The sequence below is a fragment of the Lissotriton vulgaris genome, unplaced genomic scaffold (genome assembly GCF_964263255.1).
Source record: "Lissotriton vulgaris unplaced genomic scaffold, aLisVul1.2 SCAFFOLD_184, whole genome shotgun sequence".
In the NCBI taxonomy this organism is placed as follows: Eukaryota; Metazoa; Chordata; class Amphibia; order Caudata; family Salamandridae; genus Lissotriton; species Lissotriton vulgaris.
Genome location: NW_028248598.1, coordinates 2420962 through 2436570, shown reverse-complemented (window position 1 = coordinate 2436570; position 15609 = coordinate 2420962). Strand labels below are relative to the sequence as shown.

General features: G+C 41.5%; 1 protein-coding gene across 1 annotated transcript in view; it reads left to right on the top strand.

The window, feature by feature from the left end:
* Positions 1-9975, top strand: part of LOC147663990 (interleukin-18-like) — a 252951-nt gene extending 242976 nt beyond the window's left edge. The window contains exon 6 of the mRNA XM_086950024.1: positions 7850-9975. Within this exon, the coding sequence (XP_086806150.1) occupies positions 7850-8068 (219 nt within the window). The 3' untranslated portion in view covers positions 8069-9975. The remainder of the gene's footprint in view (positions 1-7849) is intronic.
* The last annotated feature ends 5634 nt before the right edge of the window (positions 9976-15609 follow it).

Here is a 15609-nt window from a genome sequence, read left to right as displayed (position 1 = left end):
GTGGAAAAAACTACAACAGCGTCAATCTCAGTGATAGAGACAGAGACTCGGGCTCGTCAACAGAATGGGACTATTAAAGAACCTGTAATACCTGATTTATTCAGGAAACAAAACATAGCTAACTCCTCTAAGAACAATAATAATGAGCAGACATCTTCTAATGTCTTACGTGATGCTACTCCTAAGAATCATGGCGTAATTCTTTCAAACGAGCCCTCTTTAAACTCAGCTTTGTCTACAGCTGGAGATAGAGCTGGAGTGGGTGACGACGATTTAGCTGAACTTTGTCAAGCCGTAGAGGAAGTCAGAGTCTCACCTAGGGCGAATGATCAGCCTTTAAATGATGCAGAATCCATTGGATCAGGTGGTCAATTCTTTTCCATGTCTGATGTGTCGATAGCATCTGATGGGGAACTTGATGAGGAGTTATTCAATGAGGGTCATCAGCCTGTAAAAGACTGGGCTGATGACTGTAATCAAATTTCTGAAGAGGAACTTCTTGGCTCCGATTTCCTGCTGAACGAAGGAGCTCCTGATACTGTTCGTAGGGCTGTAGAGGCCACAAATCCCCTCACAGGTGAAAATCTAGGCTCAATAAATCAGCCACAGTGGGAAGGGGCTGGTATGAAACGGAGGCTGAATCCCCAGAACTATTGGAGGGAGATGAAGAGATCACATTAAAATCAATATACAAATTACAGACATCTATGTATAGACTGATTATGGCTCATAGAGAAGAGACTAAAGCAGATGGACTCCGCACTCAAGGAGCTGTGCGTAAGCTGCAGAATGTTGTTCGCCACTTAGCCAAGTCTAGTACCGAAACTAATTTAAGAGTACAGGAGACTGAAGCTCGTATTTCTGCTGTGGAAGATGAATTGTCTACACAAAAAACTTCAATTAAGGATTTGAACGGTACTAGACAAGACATTGATTGGAAATTGACCGATTTGGAAAATCGCGCACGGCGCAACAACTTACCTATATTGGGAGTGACTGAACAATCATAGAGAAAGGATGTTCGATGTTTTTTTGTAGAGATGCTCTCAGACGCCTTTCAGGATCTCAAAGGATGGGATTGGAATAAAGAAGTTATAAGAGCCCATTGTTTTCCCTTTAATCAAAAACGCGATCGGGGGGGGGGGGACAAAAACCCAAGAGCTATCCTTATATGTTTACAGAATTACTTACTTCGCGAGATTCTGTACGATTTGGCCAGGCCTTTAAAAACCAGAAAGGGTTTGGGGCATGAGTTTTTTGTTTAACCTGACTTTTGCCCGGCGACAGTGCAGCAACGCTGGACACTTAAACAACTAATGGCACCAATACAGTCTAAGGGGGGGGCAAGTCTTTCTCCTAAATCCTGCTAAACTTAAGGTTGTGCATAAGGGGAAACCATTTCTTTTGTATCTGAGATTAAAGCACAACAATTCTTAGATGCAATGCAGTAGAGATTGATAGGATAAGGATAATGATTATATCATTTTTTAGTTTTGGCGGGTTGCCCCTCTACCTTTCATTTACTTTTTTTGTTTTTCTTTTTATGCCAGAGATACGGCACTATTTAGGTCTGGTCGGCCCGGGTGGAATCACATAGCTCACACTCACTTTCCATCAATGAGGGCATTTGCCCTTAAGCTTCCGGTGGGGGGGTGCTGGGAAGAGGGTGGGCTGGGAAGGGTGTGCTGGGGGGGTTGTGGGTGGGAAAAGGCTATCTTTTGGGTGCAAGGAAATACAGCTGAAGGATGTATTGTTTCTAAGTTTATGATTTTTGTACAGCAGGTGCCAATTTTTGGAATTTTCAGTTACTATATGTTTAACTGTGCTAATGTACTAAAACAACATAATGGCTAAACTGACGATATGTTCCATTAATGTTTGTGGTCTAAATAACAAAAGAAAAAGGGGTATAATGGCTCAGATGATAAAATCTATGTGGCTGGATTTAATCTGTATACAGGAGACCCATATCTCCTGGGCAAACAGAGGGTGGCTTAGAGATCATGGATTGGAAGTAGTAGGATGTTCCCGTCAAAGCTCTACAGTAAGAGGGGTGGCAATTTTAAAGAGGTTTGGAATAGGGGAAGTTAAAAGAATCAAAGAAGACCCATTGGGACGATGGGTTATTGCTGAACTTAAATTTGGGGGACTGACTATTACTATCTGCTCAATATATGCCTCTACAGTCGATGATCCCACAGTATTACATCATTTAAGTGTGGAGCTAGCTTTATGGCCACCCAATGTTATATTATGTGGAGATCTTAATTTACATTTGGATGAAACATTCGATATTTACGGTAGTGTAGGGAGGAAGAAGAATGTATTTAAGGCAATTAAGGGGATTATCCAAGGGTATAGATTGTTAGATGTGGGGTATGAAAAAAGGGGGGGGAACGTTTGGATGTCCTTTTTTTTCCGCCCCCCATCAAGGACACTTTTGGCTGGATTACTTTTTTGTCTCTAAGACATTATATAATGAACTCATTCAAATGAAATAGAGGGTGTTACCAAAAATTATATCAGACCATAATCCTATAACTCTTAACTTTGAGCTAAACACTCTACCTACCCATCGATCATGGTCTTTTGATCGCAAACTATTGTTTAATTTTTCTTATGTTGAACATATGAACACTTGGATTCCTGAGTTTTTTGCCAACAACAAGGGAACTGCTTCCTTAGAAGTAATTTGGGACGCTTTCAAGTGGGGGGTTCGGGGAGAAACACTGAGCTGTTCAATAAGAAAACAGAAGGAGACTAGAAAGCGAGAGGAAATAGAAATGAATAATTTAAGACTGCTGGAGATTCGAATTATGCAGGCTTGCAACAAAGAATCAGCTACAGAAACTATTATAAAGGAACTATTGGCTCTTAAAGTCAAGATTCATCAAGGATTTGCTTTAAAGTTTGCTCAGCAAATCTCCGTTTTTCGGATGGAAGTTTATGAAGTTGGAGAAAACTCAGGAAAATATTTGGCTAAGAGGGCTAGGCAGAAAGCGGCATTTGCTAGCATTGATAAAATTAACAACCTGACTGGGACAACTGTTAACAAAATAGAAGATATACTCAAAGTATTTTGTGATTTCTACTCTAAATTGTACACTGAGGATGTTGCGGGAGACTGCTTAGCTCAGATCACTCAATTTACTGAATCAGCTTTGAATGCTACTTTACCCAGTCATGAGAGTGAGAAATTGGATTCACCAATTACTTGGGAGGAAATTGAACTGTCTCTGATGTCTTTAGCCTCAGGAAAAGTGGCAGGCCCTGACGCTATTCCTTTAGAGTTCTTTAAACATTTTCGGGGTGTCTTAAAATTAGAACTAGTGGATTTATGTCTAAGAGCTCAACAAGGTATTGCCCCTCAATCATGGCATGATTCTATAATTACTGTATTTCTCAAAAAGGGCAAACCCCCAATATTACCTTCATCCTTTCGTCCCATATCACTTATAAATGCCGATAGCAAAATTTTCTCTAAAATCCTAGCCTCACGATTATCTAATATTATTTCTCCGTTAGTTTCTATATTTCAACACAGTTTTATTCCAGCCAGAGACACTGCGGATCACATTTAAATGTATTGCGATTTATATAGCGCACGTATCACCCAAAGGCATCAAGGCGCTTGCCTTGGGAACCCGTCCTGGTATTCCCCTGTGAGATAACCCCAGCAGGGTATCCACAAGGTGAAAGCCAGGCATCCCGCCGCGAGGGGCCGTAGTAGAGATTAAGCAAGCTATTGCCCAGAGTCACAGAGTGTGAACCCGTGAGTCAAGTAGGCACCAGAACGAGAATTATCGAGTCCGAGGAATTTTTGAGCCCAAGACCCGCTGAGGCGGGGAATTGAACCCTGGTCCTGGACCGATCTCTGCTTCCGGGTCTGCCGCCTCTAACCCCTGAGCCACACTGCTCCACATCCGACGAGCGATTACGTTCTTGGATTGGTCCCAAGCAACTCCGTCTAATGTTGGACTTGTATTTTTAGATGCTGAAAAAGCTTTTGACCGGGTTGCCTGGGGCTATCTATGGGAAATTTTATCCAGGAAGGGACTAGGTTTAGGCATTATAAAGGCTTTAAAAACTTTGTACATTGCTCTTAAAGCTTGCATTCGAATTAATGGGCAAATCTCCCCTTCTTTCTCAATCACTAGGGGCACCCGACAAGGATGTCCCTGCTCACCTCTACTTTTTGCTTTTTATATCAACCCTTTAATTAATCGTTTTATTTTGGAACAAAAAATTAAACCTATTAATTTAGCTAATGTCAATTATCGAGCACTAGCCTATACCAATGATATAGTGATAACCACTACTGATGTCCAGACAGCTCTACCAGCGATTAATTACCTTGCCAAACAATTTGGGTCTTTTTCCGGTTACAAACTCAATCTGGAGAAAACGCAGATTCTTTGCTCTGGGGATAACCCACCTTCGAATATCCCCATTACTCTAGAGGTTACATATTTAGGAATCAAGATTTCTTTGCCCATAGAGAAAATACCAGAACGTAATATAAATCCTGTGATAGCTCAAATTAACATCACACTGCAGCGCTTAGATCATTTACATTTATCATTGTACGGTAGACTTAACATCTTAAAAATGCTAATTCTACCAAAAGTATTATATATGTATCGCACAATACCACTAGAATTCCATTCTCTCTTTTTTTTAAATTTAGAAAGGAGTACTTCTCGGTTGTTGTGGAGCTACAAACGCCATTGTAAAGCTTTTAAGAAAATGATACTTATTAACGAATGTGGCGGTTGGAATGTTCCTTACTTTTTTTTCTATTACCTATCTGCTGCACTACAATATATAAGTCCTCTAATAAAGGGAGATAGAGTAAAAGTGCTGAACTGCCAAACCCCGTCGATTTATGAAATGATTATGGGCGAGAAAGTGAAGGGTAGCTTTCTCAAGGTTGTAGAGCCTAGTTACCACAAAAAAACAAAGTATAAGACATTGAAGGCAGCCTTTGGAGTGTGGCAAAAAGTTTGAAAACACTTAGCTCTACCTAAATTAAATTCTTATACCCGCTTAATATCAACGGGTCTTCTACCAGACATTTTTTGTGACCTAACGATGTGTAGGTGGGAGCAGAAAGGATTACGATATTTGGGAGACTTATTTAGTAATGGCCAAATTGCTTCATTTCAGGAATTAATGAACAACTTTTCTTTGGTAAAATGACTTTTTTAAATTTCTTCAACTTCGAAGCTTTTTACAGAGTTACTTATCAACTACCCCAGTTAAAACGATGAAAATTCCACTGTTAGAACTTTTGCAGAAAAATCCTCGTATAAGGAACTCTTTATTTAAGCCTGAATCAGGAATGTGGGGACGATCTGGGACAATGTCAGTCGAAATGGGCTAACAACTTAGGTATACCCGATATCGATATTTTGCTTTCTATTAAACTTGCTTCAGACTGTCTGATTACAGGGATGATGAAATCCCAACATTTTATGTGTGTACATAATCTTTACTATACTCCAAGTAAAGTTGTCAAGTGGAGCACGACAACAGGAACCAACTGCAGTCGCTGTGGGCAATTTGCAGCTGATGAATTACATATGTTTTTTTCTTGCCCCAAACTCGTTTTTTCAACAAATTGAAAATTTCCTTTCTGTTGTTCTTAAATGTGAGATTAAAGTTACTGCTGAACTGGTGTTATTGGGCATCGAGCATACCTCTACTAGGTTAAAACCAATTTCTTATTTTTTATTTATATGTATGGCTGCAGTTAGGTCCTGCATTACTAAGGAATGGATTAGTCCAGATCCTCCTTCGTTTTTTACTTGGTGGGAAAAACTATTGTTTATGTATAATATCGAGTCTGCTATTTATAAGTTAAAGGGGGTTAAAAGAAGAGCTTTGGGGGAGAAAATGTGGGCACCTATTGCCGAATGGATTTAATTATGCTGCTTGAATTATATAAACTTTGAAAATTCTTTGTATTTAATGTGGATATCTTTTTATTTGTGTAACTTTGTACTGCTGTATTTCCTTGCAATAAAACAATAAAATTAAAAAAAAGGATAGGCTGATATTTGTAAGTTTTTTCATGATTGCATCTAAACTGTTTTCTGCCATTCCAATAGCTTTTGGCCCTTGTGCGCTCTTTATTCCTGTGACTTCTTTAAAACAACAGTAGTCGGGCCAGGAGGTTACAATTCCATGAACAGCAGGGAAGGGAAGATCAAAGAGAGTTTTTTTCTTAGATCTCTTGGGTTTCCCCAGCCTGTCAACAACAAATGGGAAATAAGTTGTGTCTGGGTTAATAAGGATAGTAAAGTGTTCAAGAGAGTAATAATTCTAGAGCACCGCCTGCGGCACTTGTTGATTAGCACTTATGCAGCAGAAGATGCCACAGTGTTATCCAGGCCTTAGCCTGCAGAAAGAACAATCTCTGAGCGTCCATTAGTTTTCCAGTACCACTGTGGATAATAAATCATAGAGATGAGGCTATGCAGTATCATGTGCAGTTGAACAAGATATTTGAATTTGATCCAATTAGGACAATGTTTGCTATGGTAATGAAACCTTTGGTGAGGTTGCTGCTCTGGCAATAATTCTGATGTTAGTCCAGGATCCATAGCCTTATTGGTATGGAGCAAAGAACTTTGTGGGTTCTATATGAGGTTCTTAGTGGCTTCCTCCTGTCTGCTCTCACTTCCTTCATTGTTGCACTACTCACACTGTATCTCCTTCCTTCCTCAGGGTACAGACCGTACGGCAATGACATTCAGGGATTCAACCTCACAGCTGCTCATCCTGTTAGTTTTCTGCCGTCTCCACCTAGTCATGGACTTTGCAGGCAGACCATCATTGAGGAGGGTTCTTACTAGTGCTGTCTTTTCGTCTTCTGTCAGGTTCTATCTGGGAGGGGTTCATTTATATAGCGGTGCATGCTCTTCTTCCAGATTTGCCTCTCCTACCTTGTGTAGAGCGCTGGTGTCAAGGCTGTGTGCTGCTTTCTCTGGTTGCCCTGTTTCAGTGCCGCTTGAGTCCAAATTATCCATAGTACTGGCGTATCTTCATGTGTCTGTACATTTTAAATGCCAGCCTGGCATAGCCCCAAACTTCTAGAAATGCATCTCATGGGGTCCATCTCACGAAACACAAACCACAAGGAGCCATCTTGCCTCCAGTGAAGGTCCCCCAAACTAGCCCTTCTGATGTTTAAGCATTAGCCCTTAAATTCACACCAAACACTGGCAGCAAGTGCTCAACTCTCTGCACCATCCTCCCTAGTTACAACAATGATTATAAATGGAAAATCCAATCTTTGCCTCAACAGTTCAATTGCATTTTTCTTTTTGAAAAGTATCATATGTTTAAATATATTTTTGCATATATTAGGTTCAGTAAGACAAATATAACTTCATAGTATCAATATTAATTTTGATGTATTTAAGAATCAATACTCTGCATAGATTTTTTTAGTCCTTCCTTATAAGAAGTACAAGGATAAAAATGGCATATTGAAATAATCAACTTCCATTCAGGCATTCCAATGGGAATTCAATCAGTGTGCACAGGTCTTTTCATAAACTTTGCCTAATTTAACATCATTCTATTTGTTATGCAACAATAGGCGGGATAATCTCTATTCGTGATCGTTACAGTGAAGCAATAGCAAATGTTCCTTTTTCTGCTTACAACTTTAATTATCTCGGAGTGACAATATTTGAATTTAAATAAGTGATCTATTTTTTCACATTCAATCATTCAGTTCTACTTTGGACCAAAATGGTAAACAATTAACTATCTATTGTTTGCAAAAGTACACAGAACAATATATTAACCATTTCATATGCGCATTCTTGTTTTCTTTCAGTGTGGAGAAATCCCTGAAACAATTGATGGGTCATCCAGCAAATGTATTTTCTTTCAAACTGCCTTTTCGACCAATAGCCCGTACTACAAGTTTGAATCCTCTTTATTCCGAGGATCTTACATGGCATCTGAAATAGTAAATGATAATAACTATTTGTCTTTAAAGCCTTTCAGTGATCTAGTGCCTGAAATATGCAGGTTTGCAATTGATAAAGTGTAGATGTTATCTTGCATCTATCTTTACCAAATTCTACCCTGGAAAACAATTGTGCCATTTATGACTATGACAAATGTATGACAGTTTCATGTACTGAGAACAAATGTACATGTGCAAAGTCTGATTTAGCTACTGCATCGTAAAAGCATGCAGAATGTTAGAAACTGAAAATATTGAAAGACAAATAGTATAACATAAAAAGGTGAATATTGTATGATATGTGCTTAGAAAATGTTGAAAATAAAGGTAACATAGAGAAAATACTATAATAACCTGTACTTTTTAACTGTGTGCAATAGACAATTATGATCTAACACTAGATAAATAACATGCGAAATGTTATTAATGCAATACATAGAAGATGTACCAGGCTGGGAGACAACATGCTTTTCATCAAGATTTTGCTCAGAATTATACATAATGGTTTCAAAAGAGGAATTAAAACCATAACATATTAAGAGATTTACTTACATCCCAGAGAGTATGCCTGGGAACATACTGACAATAGATGAGGACATTAGTCAGCCCATTTATGAGCATGTAATAATTTATTAAACAATTGAAATACAGTATACAGTGATCATAAGGAAATTGCAAGAAATGGATTACCAAATTCTTCTGGGTTTGTATACTTTTACAGATCACATCGTATTGCCTTGTCATGAATAGCCAATGGAACTAAATGATATGACAACGTTGATACGTTAAGGGTAGAAAACCTGAAATCTTGGGGTACAAATTGTCAAAATAATGAGGGGCTGCTGGCTTACACCTTAGTCTCATCCTGTCTTGCTGCCACTCGTTTGGGTGGTGTTGAGACTGATGAACTTGACACTTAGGGCCAGATGTACATCCATATTTTGTGGTCGCAAACATGAGTTCGGCCCATTTGCAACCACAAAATTGGTCTGCCCTATGCACAAAGCCTATTTTGGGAGTCGGTAACCTATTACCTACTCACAGAATAGGGTTTAAGATGTGCTATTAGGAAGGAGTATGCCAAAGGCGTCCCTACCTAACAGTGGGTCTCACTTACATATATGATTATATTGCGAACGCAAACACTCTGCAGTTTACCACCAACTTCAAATCGGGGGTAAGCAACTCGCAAATTGGAAGGGGTCCCCAGGGGACTCCATCCCCTTTGTGAGTGTGTGTGAAAATATTTTTTAAGAGCAGACAGTGGACCCACTGACCACTGCCTACTCTTAAAAAATGAAACAAACATTACATTTTTCTTTTTTAAATGCCTCCCGTTTCCCTTTGAGGAAAGAGGGCTGCATTTAAAAAAAACTATTTTATTTAAAAAGAAGTCACAGATATGGTGGTCTGCTTACTCCAGCAGGCCGCCATTTCTAATGTGGTCGCAAATTGCACCTGCCTCATGATCATTAATGAGGCCGGGAATTTGCGACCCTATTGGGAATTGCAAACAGTGTCTGAGACACTGCTGCAAATTCTTTTTTGCATGTCAAAAATTGCAAAAGGATGCAATTTGTGACTCCTAAATTGATAGGGTCTTACATCTGGCCCTCAGACATTAAGCGAACTGTGACAAAGTCCTGCATTGGTACCGGCTGGTAAGCAAGCGCAAAGAAAAGCTTTCGGCTTAAGGGAATCCTGACACCTGATGCGGTATTGTGCTGCAGAGTGGGCAGGGCAAAAACACTAACCTAGGACTAGAACTGTAAATCTCGAAAAACATCTAAACTCTCATTAATTTGGTTTGTATGAGAAAAAACTGATTCTGCTTTGAAGCTTTCTCCATTCTCGAATCCCTCGGCTGAGGAAGATATCACCTGTATTGTTTTTATTAAAGTACTATTTAAATTGCAATAAATCTGATCTGTTTAACCCTGTTTTTGCATTTGAATACTTTGAGGCATAGATAAAGGGTATATATAACTTTTCATCTGATTCGGTCCCATTACTTCTGTGTATTTAATCTGTCTTGAACAAGATTTTACAAATTGAAAAAAGATAGGTTCTGAAAAGTTGTAGAAAATGTGAAAACAATTATCTATTCCATGTCCTCATATGATAATTGTTGTTAACCGGAATAGTCTAGTCCCTAGCAGCATGAAGAAAGATCCAGCGGAGGACCTAAGAAAATTGGCTTTGGTAGCTGAGGTAAACGTGATTGATTGGTTTACTACTAACATGAGTTTTTGTGGGAATGGGCCTAGTAAGAAGAGTCAGGTAATAACAGTTTGTTTGAAAATAACATTATCACGGTTGCTGGTAAAAAACGCTGCAGCACAATCTTGAAAGCGCAGAAAAAATCCAGATTCAATCCAACGCTCAGTGAAATAAAATTGCATTTTTATTGTGGATTTGAAAGTGCAGCCTCTATTAGGGTGTCCTACACAGGTCTAGGGGGGTTGGAGCAACGTCAGATTGTCAGGGTTACCACTGCATCAGGATAAAAGTTCAGTTTATATTAATTGTATACACATTCATTTTATCTGGATATACTGAAAGCCGGAATCCATCAGGTCCTTCTGGAATTCCTATGCAGACCCTTTCTAGAACAAACGGCTCTAAATGAGTCATTAGAATTACGCCAGCCAAGAAATATTATGTAACTTACAACAATAATGGAAAGCTTGAATACAGAATAACTTGACCAGATGTGCAGCAGATACTCAATAATTCTCTTCTTATCACATTTTTAGGGATAGAAGACACAATCTTCTGTGCTAAAATTGGAAGGGGTGAACCACACTTTTTATACAAGTACATTCACCTACTGAACTAACAGAACAGCTGACGACAGCCATTGTCTGCCCTGTTCAACTTTCTCCAGAAATATTTTTACATATTGTACTGACCATTCTGAAAGCAGATATCACAAGATACATTTCCTTCTCCTACTTTTCCCAAATTGTGTTGGTTCTGTGTATATTGGATGCTGCAGATGCCACTAGAAGCACTCCAATTCTTACCTGCATTCCAGAAAATAAAAGTCTATAGCATAACAATTCCTTGGAAATATTGTCTTTATATGGACATTTGCTTCAAACCAATTCCTTTTTACAATATAAAAGTCAAAGTTAACTTTTGTTGACTTCACTTGAGTTATTCGCAAACTATCCACTTACCCTTAACCAGGTTTAATGTCAAGTTGCCCACCTGTCCTGGTTCCATCTGTCCCTGAATCTCTGCTCAACAAACAATCTATAAATATGAGTCCCTGATTACAAGTTCATGGATAAATTCTTATCCTTATGCAAACAGGAGATTTCACAGGAATCAGAATTGAGTTTTGTCATAATGATCACATCCTCAAACGTTTCCCTTGACATATTCCGACAGGTTAATTTATCTGGGGAAGGCCTGGGAAAAGGGAAAACATATTAAATTTGGTTTGCTAAATACTGATTTTGCATGATCTGCCTCATTTCCAAATTTAAAACCTGAAATAGAAGGTATTTACCGAAACCAGTAAATACTTCACTGTGAGGTAATGTACTAACTGTATATAGGACAATCTGCCAGGATATGTGCAGAAAACATTGAACAAAGCTAGCATCGGCTCCAACTGCACAGATGCTGAATCTGAGTCGCTGGAGCCTGGTTCCTACTCTCCAAAGCACCTGGACATTACTTGTGTAAGACAAGGGAAGCAGCAAGACGACAAGAAGAAAGGTGCGTTTTTACCCCGATCTAGCTAAACTCCCGACTCACCACCCAGTTTTAAAGACCCCTTCAATATGGGTGGTTTTTTTTGTATAACAAGTGCTTCCACTGTCACTGACTCTGTGAGCTTCTCTAACATGCCATTCCAGCTTTATGGACTGCCTGGCATTGTTTTTGCTATTCAAAGATAAACTTCTTTTTTTTTAATTTGTTTTATTAGCATTTTAAACAAAAAGAAAAAAGAAAAAAATATATAGAAATAAAGCAAACAAAGAAACAATCAGCAAGATCATAGGCAAAAATCAGTGGCAATAAAAGTACAAATAATAAACACATGTACAGGGGCAGACATATCTAAAATCCTAAACAATGTAGACACCAAACAAGGGACGCGGGAAAAAGCACTTTGCATGTACCCAAGGCCCATATCCCCCAGCCATCATGTGGTACGAGGATTCCCTATAGGAGGATGCAAGTAAAATTACTCCTGCGAGGAGCCCTCAGTGTCCCCCAGCCCTTCGGGGCATGCCGCCAGGCCATCTACAGTACCTCCGTGCAGATCGTTTCATGAGGCGGCTCTGTGGTACTATCCAGGTCAACTCCATCTCCCCGATCGACCTCCTCTTCCCCCTCAGGAATGTCTAGAGACCGCATTCCATCCAAAAACAGAGACCAGAAGTTCTTGGGCCTGTTTCGAGGTGGCAATAATTCACTATAAAGTTCAGACTGTGCGCAGCAATACGACAGTTCCCTAGACCATGACTTCAGTGTAGGGGGAGGACCTCTCATCCAGGCACGCGCCACGCACCATTTAGCAAGTTAAAAAGCCATGTCTATTGCTTTCCTGTGCATCGAACGCAGGGGCTTCGAGTATCCCAATAAAGCTAAGAGAGGGTCCGGGACCAGTACTAATTGCGCCATCCTATTAACCTCCCCATAGATAGTGTGCCAAAAGGAGAGGACCGCTGGGCAGCACCAGGCCACATGCAAGAAGTCAGCAATCTGGACTCCGCATCTCTCGCATCTTATACCTATATAACCTCTCAGGGGTGTAATAAGATCTATTTAAATACTTGAAGTGTAGCAGTCTGTGACGTCCATTCAGGGATATCTTCCTAGTGCTTTTGCAGCAATACTGCCACATCTCCTCCCGGAGCTCAATCTGTAAATCGAGCTGCCATGCTAATCGAGGTTTCGCGTAATCCGTAGTTCTTTCCGATAGGGCAATGCGGTATAATCTAGCTATTAATTTAACGGGGGACTTTGCATCGACCATGTAGTCGTAAGCTGTAACCGTCAGAGGTTCCTCCATGTCATCACCCAAATGCTCTCTCCATGCTTGCCTCATCTGTAGAACTGGAAACGTGCCAGTAGTGGGAATGTTACATCACCAGTTTCAATCTCTTCCCAGGTTCGAGCTGAACCTCCCTGAAACAGGTCCCCCATATTGTGTATATCCAACGTTCGCAAAACCGATGGCACTCCCATATCCCTGCACGGAGCCAGCCATGCGCACCAGTCTATAGCCGCCTTTGGGGAGTAAAGCAAACTACACGCTTGGGCATCCTTCTTGTGGTGCCAGGCATGTATGACGGAGTTCAAAGAATCAATAATACCTGTACGGCTGTCCCGAGGCTTCGCCAGCAGCGCAGGCAATGGGGTTGGGTCAGCGACAATCGTTTTGATACGTATGTGGGGGATATCTGCCGGACCATGTATCCAGTGGTATGCATGTGCGCTCTGTGCAGCGCAGTAATAAAGCTCCAAATCCGGGGCGGTCAGACCGCCCGCAGCATACAGGCGAATAAGTATGCTCCACGCAACCCTAGGTTGCTTCCCAGCCCAGGCAAGTCTAACCATCAGTGTTTACAATTGTCGGAAAAAATGGGACGATAAAACCATAGGGATGTTGTTGAATAAAAACAGCAAGCATGGTAAAACAACCATTTTCATGAGCGATATACGCCCCAGAAGAGACAGCGGGAGAGCAATCCATTTCTCAACATTGTCCTCCAGCTTAGAGAGTGCCCTGCCATAATTTTCCCGTAGAACGACCTCAGAGTCTGTAGAGACGGATTCCCAGGTATCGCACTGCATCCGTAGTCCACTGTAGTGGGTACTCCGGATCGAATTTCCTCGTGGCCGGAGTAAGAGGAAACATAATAGATTTGTTCCAATTAACATGGATGCCCAAGAGGGAGCTAAACAAGACTAACTCGCGAAGGACCGTTGATAAATGTGTTTCGGGCTCCCTAACATATAAAAGAGTATAATCCGCGTATGTGGATACAATTAGATTATAGGAAGGGAAACAGATACCCCTTTGGCTATGATATTTGCGTAAGGCACAGGCTAGAGGCTCGGCCGCATGCGCGTAGAGGATAGGGGAGAGGGGACAGCCCTGCCTAATTCCCCTACCAATCCTGATGGAGTCCGTGACGAGCGAGCTTATTCGTATTCGGGCTGTGAGGGAGGCATACAGCTCCGCCAGGAGCTGGAGGAACAGTTGCCCCACTCCCATCTTGCTCAGGACCTGTCGAAGAAAAGGCCTTCTCCATGTCTAAAAAGACTGCCACAGTGGGCACCTCCGGGCGTGTGTTGGAATGCCGCAAATACAGTCCGAAGATTATACGTAAGGTTGCAGGTGGGAACAAATCCGGCCTGCTCCGGCACCACCAGGGAGGAAGCCATAGGGCTTAGACGGTTAGAAAGTAACTTAGCAAATATCTTTGTGTCAACGTTCAGTAGGGATAAGGGGCAATACGCTGCGCATTCTCACGGGTTCTTGCCTGGTTAAAGTATCGCGACAATAATCGCCTCTCTCATTGACGGTGGCATAATACCCGAGTTGGCCATGTCATCAAACAGGGTGAGTAAATGTGGAATCAGGAGGTCCGAAAACGCCTTCTAAAAGGCTACTATGAGGCCATTGCTTCCTGGCGTGCTCGCTCCCTTCATTGTAGAGAGAGCCAAAACAATGTCATCCCGTTCAAACGAATGCACTAGGAACTCGCGGTGCAAATTGGGAAGCCATGGGAGCTCTATATGGGAAAGATAGTCGACAATACCTTCCTCCGGGGTAGGGCCACGCGAAGCGTATAGCGTTGTATAATATTAACGAAAGAGTTCTGCAACCTGATTTTTCGAGAGAGGTTCCTCCGTTGTCGACGACCTTAGCACTGGTATACTCGTTCTGTCTCTGCCCCACTTAGCAAGCCGCGCCAGAACCGAACCCGACTGTTCTCCCTCGCAGTATGACCGAGCCATGGCGTATTTGCCCAAGTGCTTAACTTCAGCATCCGCCTCCTCATTATACTCCCGCAGGGTCTCAGCTATTGCCTGTGCTAGGGACTCGTCATCGGCCTGAAGACGTTGTAGCTCCAGGTCCTTGAGCTTGGTTTCTAAGGATTGCAATCTGCCTCTAATCGATTTCAATACCCCCGAGTGTTTAGAGATTGTGACACCCCTAACGGTCGACTTGAACGCCTCCCAGATAGTCTGGAACGAGTCAAAGGAGCCCACGTTGGCATCGAAAAACGTCTCAATGGCCGTCGCCAGTTCCTCCTTAAAGAGGGCATCCAGCAGCGAGTATGGGGGAAAGCGCCACACAAATGGTGGGATACGTCGCGTCGAGTAAGTACGCGGGAGAACGACACAAGACTGGATACAAGTAATTTATTTGGTTGCAACAAACCAATAATCTATTCTAGTATGTATATTGTGAGGGTCAGAGTAGTGTGTGTACCCCCCAATGTAGGATGTCTTTGTCTCCATACGTCAAGTAGGTCTAGGTTTGTGAGCTGCGCAGCAAGCACTCTAGCGGAGGCCGATGGCATATGGGTAGGGCCGTCCGACCTATCTATACCCAGATGTCTTACCATGTTAAAGTCGCCACCCCAACAAAC